Genomic DNA, 20,035 nt, shown 5'->3' with positions numbered 1-20,035 from the left:
CCCCCTCAATTCATCAAATGTAAAATGTGAGCCCCTCCCCCCTATGAAAAAAAAATTCATCAGATTTGATTCATTAACCCTTCGCACCCTGTGGCGCCGGGCTGAAAAAGTTTCCTCACATACTAGAGAATCAACATTTTTGGTGAAATGCCAAAATCAAATTTTTTGCACACACATGAACTTGTAATCGCTCTAGTCTAATCAAGTACACTAATATCAATAATCAAGAGTACATAAATACACAGATTTACCTAGTTTTATATTGGAAAAAAATTATTCATAGTTTCCTCATAGACAAGATAGTGAATCAACATTTCGGTGACATTCAAAATCAAATTTCTTGCACGAACATCAACTTGTAACCACCCTAGTCTAATCAAGTACATTAATATCAATAATCAAGCGTACATAAATACACAGATTTAACTAGTTTTGTAATGGAAAAAAATTATTCATAGTTTCCTCTGACAAGATAGTGAATTAACAATTCGGTGAAATTCCAAAATCAAATTTCTTGCTCACACATGCACTGGTAACTAACCTAGTTTGATCAAGTACATTAATATCAATAATCAAGAGTCTATAAATACACAGATTTAGCCAGTTTTGTATTTAAAAGAAATTATTCATAGCTTCTCATAGATTATGTATGGAGGATCTGTGTATTTTCTATTTTGCCTGGGAGTTCTTGTGTGTTATCACTGTATACCTAGGGAGTCCAAGACGGGAACTTTCCAGAGAGTGTTTTACGTTGCATGCTGCACTGGCACTGGAAGGTTTGAGTGTCAGCGTGTGCTTTTTAAGTCAAATATTTCTCTATTTTGAGTTTTACTCAAGTCAGCAGATATTTAAAGAAACCGTTGAGTGGCAGAGATCGAACTTTATGCGGATCGGACTGTTTATTTAAACCCTGCGCCATCCTCTACTTTAGTCAATGGAACGAACATTGCTCACACAAGTCACTGAGTGAAAGCCGTGCCGTATATTTACAATATACGCACTGCACGCTGAGATGATAATATCACCACAAGTTGAAAGCTGATCTTTCTGCAGCAAACTGCGTGTTAACTGTGAACTTTATTCCGTTTATGAGTTCAGTCAGATGTCTGAGATTGTCATGAGAACATAATTTATGATTGTTCCGCTGAACTTTTGTCGATGCGCGGAGTTAGCAGAGGAAGACTTCAGATTAGTTCGGCATGTCCCGACCGGAAGTAAACAGTTGAAGATCTAAGATGGCTGCTCCCATGGTAGCTGAACTGGACGCTCATGCTTAGCAGTGAATTGCGTGTATTGTCGCCGACTTTCATGTGCAGACATTACACGGGACTTACAATTATTGTGCTCATCATCGAACATTAGTTAAAGTCGCGTGTGAACTATTTGTGTTTCCCAGCCGCGTGGTCACGTCTGAGGTACCTCTGCGGTAACGTTAAGTTTTCCATAGAAATTGTTAAGCATTTAGAAAGGGTTTGAACAGAGTTTTTGTTCTGAAAGTGTGTTAGACTCCTGCCGTCGGGAGGTTGATCAGTACGGTTATTGTTACCATGGCGTAATATTTATAGTTTTGAAGTACGGTTTTACTATTTTATATATAGACCCCGATATTTGACACAATATAGTAATATACAGATGTTTGTTACATTATATGACTGTGTGTTGGTTCCTCATTTCATGCCCCATGCTATGTAGCCCTGCGTACAGGTGTGTGCACGTGTGTTCCCAGCATTATATGGCCTCTACCACAGCCCTGCAATGGTCTTTGAAGAGACTTGAGGTCTCTGCGGACTGGATCTGGACCGCAATGAAGACTAAACGGTCTTTTTGGCCGAAATTCTGCTCTATTGGGGCAAAATCCTTTCCCTGCCTACCTTTACCTCCTAACCAATCCCAGAAAAGATGCGATTGACTTCTCCTAACGTCCAAAACCGCTCATTTTCTGAAACATAACATACTCAACAAGTTGTTTACCCATAGAGATCCCCATTTTGAATCTCGCTGCAGAGACCCCAGTTATCTCCACAGACCGTTGCAGGGCTGTGGTGGAGGCCGTATAACGCCAGGAACACACAGACCTGTACTCAGGGCTACATGCTCTGTTGCTGCTCTAGAGAGGTTAACGCCAGTCTCAGACTTGTTGGCCCTGCTAGAGAAATAAATTTGGCTGAGCTTCGGTCGGTTATTATTCTGCCGTCTCGAAACATCGGTTACACAAGCAACATTTCGGTGAAATTCCAAAGTCAATTTTGTTTTCCATAACTCAATACAAACCTTTGTAAAATTTGACCCCCCCCTTCAATCATTGATTGTAAAATTCGACCCCCCCCCCCTAAAAAGCGGTTTTGTAAAAGTCACCCCCCCCGATTTGCACCGCCCCCTCCCCGTAAATAACAAATGCTCCCTAATGTGAAAACGAGGAGATACGGGTGAGTTTTATTTTCTCGGTATACTGCACCCTCTATAGGACTAGTCACGTGAAAAGGAGCTCAAGAGTTTGAGTATTTCAGAAACTTCATTTTGTAAATTTTAATCATTTGATTGATATTTCAGATGTGAGACTGACTGTTTCTGCACAGTAATTTTGAAAACCTATTCGTTTTAATACTACTTACACTACTTACTACTTACTATCTTTTGCCACATTTATACACATGTGTTGTTCTTGTGTAATTATATATATATATATATATATATATATATATATATATATATATATATATATATATATATATATATATATATATTGCTTACCCCTTTGGTTACAGGCTTGATGCTTTGAATTGCAAAGAAATTTGCACATTATTGTACGAGATAGTCATTAATGGGTCAGTCAGTTGACAATGATAAAAATGACAGAACAGTCGGCCGCGACCTGATTATCAAAATTCTCTTCGGGAAGCCAGAGATACGGCTTTTGTGTCGCACATACAGTGTATTTAGAGAAAGTTTACGATGTAGAAATATAGCATAGCCAATTTGAAACGATGTGCTTTCAGATCACTACCAGCAATAGTATAGTACAAGCAATTATTCCAGAAACCTGATGAAATGTTGATATGATGTACCAAATGAAAATGATGCCGTTAGCGGCATATCCGGTATTCTTACTGATATCTTTGCGCATTCATTTGTATGCTTGCTTCTGCGTTCGAACTGACAAATGGGTACTCACCGAAACGCCTTGTGTTAGTGGCTGTCAGCATACTAAATAACTGTCTATATAACTATCAATTACGTAAAGAACAGGAGCAATAATTTTATAGTAGGCAAGAGTGTGCTCACTTTCGCCAGCATTCCAGTTATTCTTCGGGGTTTCTTTCATTTAATAATATATTTTTAACAGAAGCAGATACAAAGGGGGTATTTAAGCAATAAAGCACACCCGGCGACGGTATACCACGAGTTTGACGAGTTCATGACATATATGCACGAGCGACAGCGAGTGCATATATGAAGTGAATTGGTCAAAATCGAGTGGTATACCGTCGCTGGGTGTGATTTATTGCTATTATATCATAACATTATATTGAAATTCTGGCGTGGAACGTCAAAAACAGATTTTTGCTCAAGCTGAGAGCTCGCCCGTATGTCAGCTGTGGTATATCGCAATGTACCACGGTTCTTTTCGCGTCTCGACCAATCAGATCACTGTCTTTGCGCCATCAATATACTGGTAGGATATAATTAATATTACACAGCACTTGTAATGTGCAATGCGAGGGCATTGCCATTGTATATATCACAACTTTTCGACGGAAAAGACGTGCAGTGTGGTACCTTGGAACAACCGGAATATAAAAATGGAAACCTATTAATATATAAAATATGAGAACATTATCACAATTCACCAGTCCTCTAAAACACAATGCCGTCATTAAAATTGAGATCATTTATGCTGGTGTTCGGGCTAATAACCTCTTTTTTCTGGCCAGATGCCAATCAATTTTAAGTCTGTTACAAAGTAATATTGGACTCCCCGTGTCTATTCATCCGTGTTCTGTTGTTTTCCAAACATACTGGAAAGTGTCTATATAATCTTCATGTCACGAAAAACTGTTATAAATTTGTAACAAAAGAGATACCAAGGCATCTACTTTATTATTGTAGATTGATAGCCGTACAATGGACATTGTAATGGTACTTATTATTTGGTTTTACCATCATCATTAACTCGTCATTGAAGGAAAGGCATATTTATAATAAAAACAGCTGGCCCAGACAATTTACTACTAAATGATTGCTATATTTACTGGGTTCCAAAACCTTTGTCTGATTTTATATATTTCCGTAAACTGTTTTTCAATCTGCTTAACGGAGTGTTTTCTTTAATCTACAGGCTATTTTAATTCATTGTGATTCATGCGTATGCCAGGTTAAAACAAGAATAACAATGAAATATAGATTCGGAGTTGATTGCGAAAAATGTTTAGAGTTGTTGTTAATCAGTAGAAAAGCACCCAAAAAAGGAACGTAAAAAGCTCAAAACCCGCGTTATATTTACAGTCATAGTTCCTAACATTAATTTAGTGTTTAGGGTACCTACACATTATATCTCAATGTATGCGAACATCGACACAACACCACTCTACCCTCAAGCGTACCGTTTACGATAACAACATATTTACTATGTGCTGTTCTGGGACTTGTGAACCACGTTGATTCAAAAGTTTATGGCGTATTTTTTAGACGTGTACCCTCGATATGCGGGTTTAATCTTTCTAGAGAGTACAATTTAACTAACTGATTGGGACGAAAAGGACAGAGAAAGTCTCCAGGAACAAGTAAAAAGACACGTGGTACAATCGGAACACGGTACTTCTTCTATTGAGAGTAATTACAACACATGTTGTGGATTGACAATCAATGACGCTTAAAACGTCGATTAAACAAGACAGGTATGTTAATGCATGGGGCATAGGCTTACTTACATGTAAAATCAGTTTAAACGTACTTTTTAATCAGACCTGGTCAGAAAATAGTGAGAATCGCCAAAAATATGTTCCGCATTTGATTAAGTTGAAATTTATCACAATATATATTACCTAAGTCAGGTCACGTGACCAAAATCTGTTATTTTCCCGCCAAAATTGTATATTGCAAATAACTTAACATTCCAACCGCTAAACATCAAAATATTTAAAATATTATTACCAATTAATGTAAAATGGGATAGAAACTTGTGTTAAAACTACTGGCAGATGCAAAATTATTGAATTTTGAATAACATTTCTTCACAAAAACCAACAAATACAATATTTTTGACGTTTTACATGAATGTTTTGAATGTCAGAAAGAAGTATAGATAGAGTTTCATGAGTGCCATGTATTTTTTCAAAGAATATGATAGATGTTGTTTCCAAAAATGCAGAGAAAGTCAAAAAATAAAACGGGTTACGTTTGGAATATTAAAATTAATAAAGACGTAAATTTTGGCGGGAAAATATCAGATTTGGTCACGTGACTCAACTCGTCAAGATTTAGGCAGACATTTTTTTAAAGAATTTAATAATTTCAATAATTAGGCCAAATATCAATCAAATCTGGTGGTTTTTAAAGATAATTGATCATTTTCTTACTTTTTCGCTTGACGGGTACAAACACCCATGCATTAACTTACTTGAGAAGACCGCTATAAATTCATAAATTACAATGAAAACATAAATATACACAACAAAGAGAGATGTCTCTCGATCTTTAACGTGACTATTCTTTGGACACTGTGACTACTTCAGTACTCCTACTTCCGGGGAAAAGATCTAAGTTTGCGGTGAGCTTCGAATTTTTTTGAAAACATTACTGTGGCTGATCTGCATGTCTATGTATTCACTAAAACGTTTGTTTACGATTGCGCCTATGTTGTATTTGTACGTAAGTGAAATCCGTGCATATGCCAGTACCATTAATCGAGAACTATGAGAAGTTAGTGAAAGTAATAAAAGATAAAAAAAGTTTCAGCATATATATAGACAAAAATTCTATCTAACTGACTGTCTGTCTGTCTGTCTGTCTGTCTGTCTGTCTGTCTACGAACAAAGATTAATATCCGTCTATCATAACTATCTAGTTGACTGGTTGATAAATTCATTGACTATCTATATTTTGATATCTACAATCTGCATTTCAGTGAGTATGCCGTCGTCTTGAGGAATGCACACAGGTCATCGAGAACGTCCTTATGACAGCGTAAATGCAGTGTGCAGATGCGAAATCGAAATTCTTCGCGAACTCGCGTCGAGGAGAGGAAAAACGAACCATCTTCCAGAATCTTGTCATGGACGGCCTTGTTGAAGAATTGGGTTGAAATCCCTCTGCTGGTTTCAAAGTGAAATGTCAGAACGACCAGTTGAGGAAATCCGTCCACAACGATGTCTGGTATTTCTGATCGGTAAAGGTAAAATTCAATATATAAAAAACAGACTGAAAGTAAACAAATACAGCAAACCTCCCAATCTTGCGTCAACAAATTAGACTTTATCACAGCCCCGCGGCCTTCTTTTGCCGTGATTTCAAGCTTGCGGAGCCGATCTCAACGAACTGGAGCGGGCAGCCTTGTTTTGCTAGGTGTAAAGTCAAAAATTAGACCCAGCATAAGAACTGAGGGCTGTGAGAGTCCATAGTCTAGATTACCCAGAATACTTGAATAAGGAGTCCAGATAGCCATACGGGTAACCAAGACTACATGTACAATGCTATTCATGCACTATCATTGTCATAAATTCATTACGAATATCTTTTATACTTCCTCGACTTTTTTCCTCATCTCAAATGCGACATCTGGAAACCCTTGCAGCGGAAACACAGTTTATACCCTGTCGAGATAGCGTCGTCTGCACAGGTCTTGCTCGCAATAACTCTTCGCGCACATTTTGTGAGATCATATCGACGCATATTGCGTCATTTGATATCTCTTTGAATTCGGAATATCCAAAGAGCAACACCAAGCAGCATTATTTTCAATATTCCTGAATATTATAGGATCCTTTTGTGTATAATTACAAAGTAAAATGTGAAATCTAGTGACTGGCTACCCTCGTAGAAAAATGATGCCATTATTTTGCACTGCTGTTCTCCCTAATTTGTCTGAGCTATACTTGTTATTGTATTTACAAATATTTCATATCATATTTTGGACAGCAAATGATGGTGTAAGCTCAAAGAACTCTGTGTAAACATCTTACCTTTGAGTCTCCCGTAAACATAGCGAGCAAGTGCAATTTTTTCTTTCAGGGCTTGACGGAATGCACCAACTCCATAAAGTTGTAATGGTAACCACATGCGCAGACCTCTAAAGAATAGAACATAGAATTATAGAAGCATTAGGCCAGCTGAAAAATATCATACGTTATTTGTACATATTTAATTGTATATTTTATAGTCAAGCACCTCCTTTCGAGAGTGATGTCGTTCTAACTGTTATTTTTATGGACATTGTTGAATGTCTCAGATATTTACATAATGAGAGAAGTCATTATTTATATCACTGTGACGTCGATTTATAACTAAAGAGTGGTCAATTATACCACAGAGAAACATAGGCAGAGTGGCAACACTTGCATGCCTTTTGTTCCATGGTCGTCTCGGTAGACTATTGGCTTTTTATATTAAAATGAGCTTCAAAGGTGTTAAACTTTTTGGAGCTTTGTTTTATTGTGGTTGATAATTACACGAGATTATGCGAAAAATACGCCGAGATGGCATCGTACTGCCAGTCGCGTAACAACCATAGTTACTTTGTGAGCTCTCAGGCCAGAAACACTGCTTCACGCCAATCAAAACATAACACGCCAGCAGTTTCATAAACATGTCCTTCCTTGACGCACGTGTAAAAGACTGTATGACTGACCGTAAACCATTGAGTAAAACCAGACAGTATCGATAAAAGACTTTCAAATTTGTTCAAACACACTCATTATATATTCATAAAAATATGAGAGGAATTTTTAAAACGGTAAAACTCACTTTCCTGAAGCTCAAAACACTCCCGTTTTCGCCAGCACGCCAATTCTGCTCAGCACCACACGACAACAACAACACAAACTTTGCCGAACATACTTTCGCTTAACAATTGGCGAAAATCCGAATATTACCGAAGGATTCATGGTCGGCACTCTTCGGAAAATAGAGGCGAGAGCAACCTGAGGCGAGGCGAACATGGATGGGTTACGTAACCGCTTCACGCCTTAAACAATACCCGTTGCCACTCTACCTGTGTTTCTCTATGATTATACCGGTGACAATATGCCCGACGCTGGGGGGCCACTTGTCTCCTGCTGCGAGGGCAGATAAACCCGTGTATTCAGGCAATAATATTTTCATTACATGACTCTTCAGAATCGACTCCATATGAGATTTTGTTACAGCATTGTCAAACAATTTTACTGTTATCGACCAGCATCAAACAGATTTTAACGGAAGTCAGAATAGCAGTGCGCGCATGGATGTATAACATCTAGCGTTAATCATCTACTTTGACGTCGAATACGTCGAAGGGCTTCACCGCACCGGGTAACTATGGAAACCGGTCAGTATATCGGTCACACGGCCCGAAAACTCCCTGGATGTTCCTATTCAAATCAGTGCACTGATTTGCACTCACATCGAGGCATGTAATAATTGAGGGTGAGCGATCGTATGCACTTTGAACAGATCAAATATACAAAGTGGGTAATGTCCAAACCTTTTCGTGCCATCAAAATTGCAACAACTTATAACCCTCATATTGAATAACCTTTATCAAAGGAGAGGATGAAATTATGAAAGTTTTTGCTTTGGATTGATAGCTTTGATGGTCGACGTAATTCTGCCCGACACTAAGTGAATGCCTGTACAGCGCCGATGGATATGTGTGTGTGTTTGCGCGCGCGACTGTGTGTATGTGCTTTACTGGACTACAGCTGTGGGGACGAAGTCGCAGTCAAAATGACAACAACTCATCCAAATTACTGAACCAACCATATGAAAAGTAGTGATGCAACTGAGTGTTGTGATCCTTGAGTTGTTTACTTCATGAGATGCAGTTTGGTGCGAGTTGGTATCGGACCGAGAAATTACTAAAATTTGTCCTTTTAAATATCATCTTATTTTATTATTTCTTGATATTGGGGAGATTGGAATACAAATCTGCATCAAAACTACTACCTTGCGACAAAGGTTTCAAGTCCCCCCCCCCCCGAAATCCACGATCCTCCCTCTTCATCTACATGGATAAGTACATGGTAAGTAATACTACATGGTAAGTAATACAAAATTTATATTCATGAAACAGTGAGAAAGCATTCTTAGGCAGCCGCTGTTTGTTTTTACACTACATTGAACAGCTGACAAGGCGGTAATAGCTTGGCATATCCCCCGCTAATCCCTCACGTAGCCCTAACATACGGACAGTGCTCCATTATTACTTAAATTACCGTCTTAAAACGGGAAGGGTTTCAAGCAAAATTGTAAAAAATTACTGAAAATGTTTACAAAACAAAGTGTGCTGCTGAAAGAGATATTTCGGAGGTTGCTTCTATTTACAATATTTGATTTCGTTATAGCTACCTGAAATTTCTGCTCAGCTCGAATGAAAGATATATGGGTGCCTCCCCTTGACAGACTCTATTCACATCCTGCAAGTATGTTGGCTCTTCTGGTGAGGCATTCGCTTCTCTAAGTTTGTAACCATCACGTACGATGACCATACCAGAACCGAGGGGTAAGAATAGACCTCGGAAAAGGTAGGTAAAAATGTAGGAAAAAAGTCTATTAGAATATTATCGAGAACCTCATTGTAACCGTTACAAACGCAATGTTATGTTTTCAGTCAAACTTCAATAAGCTTGACATCAGTACTTGAACTAAGAGGGGTTGACTTAGCTTGTGCATGGCCGGCTTGAGTTACATCTGGCTCATATGGTGAAGTTTCTATCGTGAAATGCAAATTTTCAATGCATTTAGCGTACATACGTCATGGAGAGTAGATCATAATTTGAAGATTTGGAAGGTAACAGTTTAATAAATAATTCGGGGGAATTAAACTCTCTACGGGCTATTGAAAATGAAGTTTTTTTTTCTGTTAGTGAGAACAAGCAAAAGATGTTTACTTTTATGAGGATTCAAGATCAACGAGTCTGCCCTGTTGACCCCTTCGAAGTGGTGTTTCAGTTCGTCCACTAAAACGAAGAACCCTCCGTACGCTGCGTCCACGTGGAACCAAAGATTGTGTTGCTCGGCCACATTGGCTATTTCGTCTATAGGATCCACGGATCCAACGTTTGTTGTGCCGATGGTAGCTGCAACGAGGAAAGGTAGGAAGCTCGCCTGTCGTAATGAAAAAGAGAAGTACAGGTTAGCAACTCAAAGGAAAGTGGGGTGAAAGATACTGAAAGAGATTGAAGTCAGGTAGGTAAGAGAAATCATACAGGTATTGCCCTGCATGAAAAAACAATGGAAGGTCATGCGATCTTGTCCAAGAAAGACCTGGCTTTAAATCAGGACTACTGTGAGCTGAGCGAAATGCGATAATGAATGGAATGAGCAATGAACGCCAACGCCGTTTGGCACGATGCTCTGGCCTTGAATTTTGTTGTAAGTCTTTAAAGATCCATTAGCTGTAACGTAGTCATTTGTTTATTTCGTTTGTTTCTGTGTGTCCTCTGCAGTTTCTGGTGTGAATCCCTGGAATGAAGAAATTCCTAATATTTAGCTCATAAATATACCTTGTATGCGTATAAACTGCATTCTTATTGTTTAAATTTTGTATTCAGCTCCGGACTAGAATACATTTAACAACAATAACAATGGTCATTTTATATATACAGGCTGTGTTGGCAAGCAAGACACCGGGCATTGGTCATGATGATCGGATTATAGTAAAATTCTGTGGTTGATACATTGAAACAGAGTAGTGAAAAATTAGTCAACAGTTACAGCTAATGTCCCTTTAACCAATCACGAGAATATTTTGATTAACTGTGAAATTTCAATTTAATTAAAGTAAAAGTCTGTCATGAACGCCTTATTTTTTTACCTCGATTTATCTGGGCAAGAATAAATAAACTTTCGCAACGATAACCCATTCATATCTTCGGAAGATTCCAAAAATATGTTGTGAAGTTACTATCACCAATACAAAACCCTTACCATGAAAGGCGATATCGCCACAGTTGAAGTACCGTAAGAAAATAATTCATTTGATTGCCTTTCATTTGATGTAAACAATTTCCAGTTGATGTTAATGGTGCATCATAGTCGCGTGTGCCCCCCTCCTCCAAAAAATTGACGGTTGGGTGAAGGGGTTGCTATCGATCATAAATGCTGTATATAGCATAATTCGTTAGTTTTTTCCATGTAATTTCAAGGCAATCTGCACCTTTTTGTCCTCTTTGATCATCTGTCGCAGTATTTTAGGATCCATGCGGAAATTGTCATCCATCGGCACCTTTCTGATAACGGCTTCGGTGAGTCCGATTGTAGTTAGAGCTTTTGACACGCATACATGGCACAGATCGGTCATGTAGACTACAACACTGTGAGGAAGAAGAAACGTCGACAAATCAATTTGAGTAAGAAGAGAGATAGAAGTCATCCTCAAATTTATATTTGGTATCACGAGAGTTTTAGCTACGAAATAAATGGGTCTATTTGCGACAGCCTAGTAAGCAAAATGCAATAATATGTATTTCCAACATACATGTTGCATCGACAAGTTCTATTTTATTGCACTGATAATTTGTGTTCGTGTGGAATAAAGCTATGATGTTATCGTCGAAAATTGTTTTGAGGTATGTAGATTTCCCGGATGCAGTGTTTGGAAAGAAGGTGCCTGGACATCGATTGGATCGCTGTTATCTCTGACCGGTAAATTCGCCTTTAATTTAGATGTCAGGGTAAAGGTGAAGAGTTCTGCGGTAACCTGAAAATTACGTAATTCTAGAGTAATGTGCCTGAGTCACGCTGGAATCAAACGGAAGTCATATAATCCTCGTGATTGCGAGCGTTAAACATAAAGCACGTTTTGAAAATAGATGCAATATAGTGAACAAAAGTCAACCGGTATACCCTCGTGTTCCTGAGTCATCATTTACCGCGGGTCAATGGTCATTTTATTTGTTTACGAGGCTCTTGTCAATATTCATACAATTTTTTTCTGCTTTTAAATCTACTGTGTAAATAAAAAAGTCTTAGACACGATGAACTTCTTAAGAAGACGAAGTACAAAACCCTCATTATGTGTATGATAGCACAAAGAAAATCTGTCTACGAGAGGGCATTTTACACTACATATGGGCGATTTGTCAGACCAACCCTAATTTTACGCTCTAACATAAAAATTCAGTTTGTTTTCAACTTTTCTTTCGTCTTTCAGATCGACTCTTAATTTCAGCTAGAATGTTGGAAATACGTGATTATATGTGTTAATTGACATGCAAAGTTAGGAAACTTGGGCAATTTTTTTATATTCACTTTTATTTTAAGTTACCCGGATTTTTCAAAGGCTCATTACGACGAAAATATTAATATTAGGAAAAATATTACCCTAAAGATTAATGACATCATGGGGGGCGGCTGTCGTCTTGTGAGGCGGGTCAGGTCTACGATACCTAATGCTACCATTTTGAGAAACTTTCACGCTTCTGCCACGCATAACTTTTTCTTGCCTGTAATTGACCAATCAACGATCGATTTCAGAACCCGTCGTTTTGGTGTCTTATTGCTCCTCTCAGTAGTGGTGAGATGGGTTCTGGTGGAATTGCGGACATGACGTAATTACGTCGGAATTACGTAGATTTCGAAATTTACAGGATACCGAGTTCTCCGGCGATTTACGATAAAAAGCCGGTAGGTATCAATTACCTACCGTACAAAATCTCTTCCCCTGAGTTGCTTGCTGTGTCTAGCAGTCATCAGGGCCAGCACTATCGCTGTCGACCCACCAGAGGTCAGGTTTCCGGCTGCTTCCGAGGGGAAGTCAAAGAGACCGGCTACCCAATCTATCAGCATGTTTTCCATTCGGACGGCACCGGAACAACTAAAAAAGCTTGCTTTGACTGTATGAATGATAAAAGGTGAAACTTCACTTCCTTTTCAACAGGTTTGTGTCATCGTTGTTAAGGAGCCTTCAGTAATTACAGGGGGTGGGCCGGGGGAATTTGGGGGAGGTCACTTTTTAGAAAACAGGCCAAAGGGGAGGGTCATTTTTATAAACCTTTTTTGCGGGAGGGTCTTCAGTTTTCCATGTGATATTTCCTAAATAGGAAACCATAGTCGAAATACATTGATCCTGTTAAATACATTCACATTATCAACAAGCTTCACAAGCAAAAAAGATGCAGTGGTATCATATACATTAAACACTATGAGCAGTTAAAACTGATGAAAGACAAGAGACAAAATCATATGAATCAGGTTGCAAAGTGTATATCGATTATCAAACATCTCAAAATGCACAAATATTGCTAGTTTTATGTTTCATATTAGATAAAAAATTGTTTATTGTTCTCTCTTAGACTACCATATTTAGTGAGTTAACATTTCGGTGAAATTCCAAAATCAGATTTCTTGCACACACATCCACTTGTAACCACCATAGTCTCAAGTGCAGCAATGTCAATAATCGAACGTCCATAAATGCACAGATTTACCTAGTTTTGTATTGGAAAAAACTATTCACAGTTTCCTCATAGACTGCCATGTATAAATAATCAACATTTTCGGTGAAATTCAAAAATTCAATTTCTCGTACACAAATGCATATTTTACTTCCCACTTCAAGAATTTCACATATATTATCAAACATATATAAATGTACAGATATAGCTTGTTTTGCAGGGAAAAATTCTAAATAGTTTGCCTGATAGATTCCCATGTGTGATATTTTTGCAATTGATGAAAGCCACTTCTTGCCTTCTTTTAGTTGCGCAAAATATGGTGACCATCCCGCTAATGTATGACTCTGCAAAAACTCTTGCGTGATAAATTGTGACCCTACCTCCCAAAACGCCAGCCCTCCCCCTGTAATTTCTGTCCGTAACATACATAACAACCAATTGTTTTGTAAATTAGCTGGTACTGGTTATTCATTTGGAAAATACTGCAGTGATTGGGCGGGAGGGTCAAGTTTTAGAATGTCGGACAAGGGGGAGGGTCATACTTTAGACGACGATAGTCAGGGTCACATTTTACAGTACAGCCGCGCCTGGAATTCCCCCGGCCCCCCCCCACCCTTTAATTACTGAAGCTCCCTTGAACGTCTATCCAACAACTATGAGTCTTTTCACTACACATAAACTTTATTGAATTGAAATAATCGCTTCCTGCAAAAGGGCAGCTATATCAAAAAGTATAATGTAAAATATCGCAAAACATACACTATTTCAAAGCCGTTGTTTCCCGCAAACCACTACATTTCGACTGCACAGTGATAGGAAAAAATTCAAGATTAATCATGTTTTGCAAAACCACGTTTCAATCTGTTGATCATTTCTGTGACGTCATCGAAGATCAAAGTTTCTCATTAATATTATCAATGATCATTAGGCCCTAGGGTCAAAGCAAGTTGATGCTTAAAATACATTTTAATATTATAATAGAACTGTCAGTACCTGCAAAACGATTGGTGACTGCAGCAAGATAGTCACCAAGAGCTGCAGGGTAAAGGCCTCCACCTACCACAAACCCTAAGTAACCGCCATGATTGTCGTGAGTTCCGGAGGAAAGCACGTGTTTCTCAAAGATTTCAAGAAGCTTTTCTGCAAAACATTATGTTTTGAGAAAGTTCATAACTTTATGATTTCCCGATACATTTCGAAGCAATACGACAAAGGTACTCCATTTTAAACCAAAAGTCTGCATGGCTTCAAAGGATAACTTCAAAGGAAAAGCTTACCAGGACTTAAGATCTACAGGGCTTCAATTTCTCTGTCATTTCTTTTGGGCGACAATTTGCCTTATGTTCTCCTCTCATTGCTTGCAGAGGTAATGCATGATCAAGTAAGACTTTAAACACTTTCCTTCCTTAACTTATCTATTACACAACACCGTTTTCGAGGGTAGACTTACCTAAATCCTTCGGTTCTTCTTCAATGGCACACTCCAACAGCCCTGCTCCCTTGTCCTCTTTTATTGTAAAGCATGGCACTTGCCGTTTTTCTACTTTCTGCAGATGGCGTTCCGCAAACTTCAAGACTTTCTGTGTCATCATTCGCCTCTCCTTCGCGTCAATGTCAAGTCTCAGAGTCGATGACCGAGCTTCGATTGGAAGAATCGAATTACTCGTACAACAGATATTGTTGGATGTTGGTTCTTTAAAAAGGTCAATGCAATCACTATTATGCACCGACAATATGCGACAATACAAACCAAAGAACGCTGCACCTTCACTCGCCAACAGGAGGATAAGAAGTGCGATTATTTTTCATGAACTATGGTAATAAGAATATGAGCAGTTAATATTACTTGACACGCCTCTGAAGTGACCGAAATCTTCACAGAGAGCGCACTCTTACACATGGCACGTCTGTAATGCTACCCTTTATAAGATAGTTATATTATATAGCCTCGGTTACCCAGACGGCTTTGCGTGGCTTTCTTCCGACCGCCCTGTGAGCTCACGCTTTTACTTGCATGTGTATGGGAAGGCGAACTCCCCCACGCAAATATGCCATCGAAGTTTCGCCGATTTCTCATCTCTATATTTCCGAACCCGTTTGCAGTCAAGGATGTACCAACTAGCGTACACAGCACAAATCACGCATCATGTATGACTTCAAGTCAGAGAAAGGTTATACTTCCCGATACTTGATACTTGGTCACTTAGCCCAATTCTGCTGTGTAATTTCATTCAAAATAGGTTTGGTGAGAAAAGCTGAATACCAACGAAGAATTTGGTTCAACCTATGGCATCGGCTTAATACATCTGTCCTTCAAAGACACGTGTGCTCTGATAAGGGCAGTGAAAGCATTAATTTTCTGAATTGGAGTGTATTGATGACAAAATAATTATCCTCAAGAAAAATTCATTAAATACTATGTTGTTCAAAATTGCAAGTTATGCCATTCGGCATAAATGCAACAGATTTTCCAGCACAATAGTTTATACTGTCATTGTAAGACATTCCATTTAACAGTATACCGCTGCTCACGTCTCAATTCAGTTTACTTCTGTTTAGCTATTTCTATCATACATTGCAACAGTACAGTATTGGTAAACACTGGACTCGTGCGAAGGTTATAAAATATTGACCTACATTGACCTGATCACAACCATAGCCATAGTGTATGGCTTTCGACACTGTATCTATTGCATTACCTTGAATCCGGGAGTTTTGTTGGGACACAGATTCTTCTTCCTCGGCCATTGCAAACTTCCTACGGTAGACACAGACTACGTTGACCTAGACTCAGTGTTTAGTTCTCTCAAACACTGCTCACTATGCCGAAGTCAATTGTTTTCGACTGAATAGTCTGCACTCTAGTTACAGTTACCTGCAGTCACTGTTTAGTACTCAATGTTTTGTTCCATTGTTTTAGACAAAAGAAACCACTCAATCAAAGTCATCTTGAGTAAGTATTTTGTTCGCAAAACCTCCACTGATATGGCAATGGTCAATTGATTTCGACTGAAAACCTTTCGCTGATGTGGATTATGTTTAAATCTGCTGAATCAAAATGTTCTGACTAAGAATAGGAATACAATGATGGAGATATTATATGAGATTATATATATACGCGCGCAAACACAAACACACACACACACATACATACATACATACATACATACATACATACATACATACATACATACATACATACATACATACATACATACATACATACACAGACAGACAGACAGACAGACAGACAGACAGACAGACAGACAGACGCTGGGCGCCGGACGATACCCATCCAAATTATCTTCCCTGGACCATTGTCTATATTAGCTAAAGATTACCCAAACGTTATAGCTTAAATTGACAACCCAACAGATAATTTTTTCATACCAATCCAATACAAATTGTTTCGAATAGCCCTTTAAGTCGCCAAATATTTTCAAGTGCCCCCAACATACCCTTGATATTTTCAAGTCCCGTCCCCTCCCCCATCAATTCTTCAGCCCCCTCCTCCAGAGATGTTTGTTAATGCAGCCTTACGCGCCATGAACTGTTATGAAGTGATACGTTTCTACACATGCCAAGACAAAAAGGCTAACTACAGTGTAAAGTTAAGTGTTCAAGGATATAACACCAATTAAACGCCTTTTTGTAACACTTTTTGAACGCGTCTAGACGTTCAGAAATTTAACACTACGTGTTCAATCAATGTTCAATTTTTGAACACACGTGTGCAGATTTTGAACACTCCATGTTCATCAGACATTATATTGAACACCATGGTGTTCCATATCTGAACACACGTTGCACATGAAATGTGTTCAAAAAATTGAACGCATTTACACGTTCAAAGGGCTCTAACACGTTTTGAACGCATGGACGCCGTTCAACGATAAGTGTGTTAAAGGTTAGAACACATGATATGCACTTGTTGAACACCTTTAATTTTGGGCGTTCAGGGGGTGTTCAAGCCTTGAAATAACAAAACAGACCACTGATATTCAGTAAAATTATTGTATTTAAAAATACACAAAAAATCCTTGAGTAAAATACAATTCTTAGTGTAAATTGGGCAAATAAACATGGTCACTTTGTAAAGTTTGTCAGCTTCCCATCAAAACATAAACAAAAGAAAATCAACATATAAGATCGTTTTCAATGTGAACAAAGTAATGACAAAACGTTAACAGGTTTACTTAAATATTTTGGATTACGTTATATGTTCTCACTCGTAAAAACGTACAAAAACATCTGTTCTGAAAAAGCTCAAAATTGGGCTTACTTGAATATATCACATTCTGATATTTCCTTATGTCTTAAAAATGTCTTTAATGTCTCAAAATACATATTTGCGTATTTCATCATAACTTGTACATATATGATAAGGATAATCCCTGGAAACCTGTACTTCAAATATTAAAGGAATCGTACTGGCCGTTTTGAAGAAAAAGCTTGGGATGTAACAATTTGAGGACGATGCCACACATTCACCTGTGATATAAGGTCTGCGTCCTTAACAGCAAAGCTAAAAACAGTAACAAATCGAGAACAAAGACGTGTTGATCTACAATACAAAATAATCTAAGATTTGGTAGCAGACTGTAGTCAACTAAATATTACTGGACCATAAGCCTTCAAAGACGTGAAGTCTCCTTCATCAGATGCCAGGGTGCAATGAAGATTTGAAGCAGAAAACGACAAAAAAAAATCAGAGTGAAAATTTCAGAAAATTCAGAAATTCAGAGTGTACATTTTTCACTGTGAATTTTCTGTCACTTTCTGCTTTAATTTTTCATTCAACCCCTGCATCTGATAAAGGAGACTACACGTATTTGAAAGCTTATACTCCAGTAACATTTAGTTGATCATAGCGTGCTACCAAAGCTTAGATAAATTCAGAACAAAAATACAGAAACTTATCAAAATTCAGTTACTGACCCTCGGAAGTTTAAATCTACATTAGAGATAGACTGAGGTTCTCAAGATTGTTTCCAGACAGCTACCTGTACACTCATCTTCTTCAATTTCTGTACCATCAGCTTCTGTAACAATTCTTGGATTTAAAGTTAATCCAACTTTTCACATCCTGAAAATAATGCAACAATAGGTAATATGGCGACATGAGACTTTCAAATGAGAGACAAGGTGGCCTCATTAGGTCAAGGAAAAGGGGTGACTTTGGTATACAGTGCCTCTTTTCGATACTGTTACAAAATGTTGGCTTCTTGTCAGTCATCAACTGATGAAAAGTAAAAGAAAAGCCAACTCATATGCTGAAGCAATAGAGTGTACACTCTGCGATGTTTAACTAATGTTTTAAATTTACTTGCGATTGTGATAACTAAAAGACATGTGTTAGCTGTGGTAACGCAGCGGTAATGTGGCATATCGATCGCCCTCGGGTCAAGGGTCATCGCTACAGTTCTACGGTGATGACCCTTGACCCGAGTGCGATCGATACGCCATGGCCTAAAACACCGCTGCGTATTCACAGCTAGTGTATGATCTACCAGCCACAGAAAGAAACCAGATATGAACTGGATATGCCCAATTGTTTTACAACAGGTTCATTAATAGTAGTGCGTTTCACAGAATAATGAGATATATGTTATCACTATATGTAGCAGGTTTTTTTAAACTTCGCACAGTACTCTCAGAGTTTAATCACTAATTACAAAACTTTATTTAATATGCGAATGAGCTGTTCATTAATTTGACACTGCTCAATAATTTATGACACAATAAGATATCCATCAGATCAACATTTGTAGCAGTTTTATTTAATTTAATGCTGTAATTTTAGAGTAATGTCATTAATAACAAAGTTCATTAAATATGCAAATAAACCCTAAATTAACTTGACACTGTTCAATGATTCATAGCACAATTTAAATATTTATCAAATCAATATCTGTAGCAAGTTTCACAAATTTTGGTGCCGAAATTTCAGAGTTATATACCTAATTACAAAGTTTATTAAATATGCAAATGAACCCTTAATTAACTTTACACTACTAAATGCTTTACATTAAATGCTACAAATTAATAAATAGCTCATTTGCATATTTTATGAAGGTTTGTAATTAGTCATATAACTCCGATATAACCTCACCAAATGTGATGAAATCTGCTGCAGATACTGATCCGACTGATATCTAACTGTAGTGTAAAGCATTTAGTAGTGTGAAATTAATTAAGGGTTGATTTGCATATTTAATGAACTTTGTAATTAGGTATATAACTCTAAAATTACAGAACCCAAGTCAGTGAAATTGGGTACAGATATTGTTTTGATAAAAATCTAATTGTACAGAGAAGCATTTGGCAGTGTCAAGTTAACAAATAGGTCATTTGCATATTTTATGAAGTTTTGTAATTAGTCATATAACTCCAATATAACTTCACCAAATGTGATGAAATCTGCTGCAAATACTGATCTGACTGAT

At 37.9% G+C, this 20,035-nt stretch overlaps 1 protein-coding gene and 1 long non-coding RNA gene across 2 annotated transcripts; both read right to left on the bottom strand.

Moving 5' to 3' along the window:
- Positions 1-7,184: 7,184 nt before the first annotated feature.
- On the bottom strand, positions 7,185-10,295 carry LOC139146108 (uncharacterized). The gene is made up of 3 exons (XR_011555082.1): positions 10,083-10,295; positions 9,541-9,706; positions 7,185-7,285 (listed from the first exon to the last, which is right to left on the bottom strand). It is a non-coding gene; the product is annotated as an uncharacterized lncRNA (long non-coding RNA).
- A 1,019-nt stretch (positions 10,296-11,314) lies between these two features.
- On the bottom strand, positions 11,315-15,178 carry LOC139146189 (aromatic-L-amino-acid decarboxylase-like). Its single transcript, XM_070717597.1, has 4 exons — positions 15,040-15,178; positions 14,583-14,729; positions 12,839-13,028; positions 11,315-11,507 (listed from the first exon to the last, which is right to left on the bottom strand). The coding sequence occupies exons 1-4, from the start codon at positions 15,176-15,178 to the stop codon at positions 11,315-11,317; spliced, it is 669 nt and encodes a 222-aa protein (XP_070573698.1).
- Positions 15,179-20,035: the final 4,857 nt, after the last annotated feature.

The sequence above is a fragment of the Ptychodera flava genome, chromosome 12, assembly GCF_041260155.1.
Source record: "Ptychodera flava strain L36383 chromosome 12, AS_Pfla_20210202, whole genome shotgun sequence".
NCBI lineage: Eukaryota > Metazoa > Hemichordata > Enteropneusta > Ptychoderidae > Ptychodera > Ptychodera flava.
This window is presented reverse-complemented; position numbering and strand designations above follow the sequence as displayed.

Coding starts and splice junctions, on each gene's coding strand:
- LOC139146189 (XM_070717597.1), bottom strand. CDS start 15,178: ATGACACAGAAAGTCTTGAAGTTTGCGGAACGCCATCTGCAGAAAGTA. Junction 13,029..14,582: donor AGTCACCAATCGTTTTGCAG/GTACTGACAGTT, acceptor TCATTCATACAG/TCAAAGCAAGCTTTTTTAGT. Junction 11,508..12,838: donor AGGGGAAGAGATTTTGTACG/GTAGGTAATTGA, acceptor TCTTCCTCACAG/TGTTGTAGTCTACATGACCG.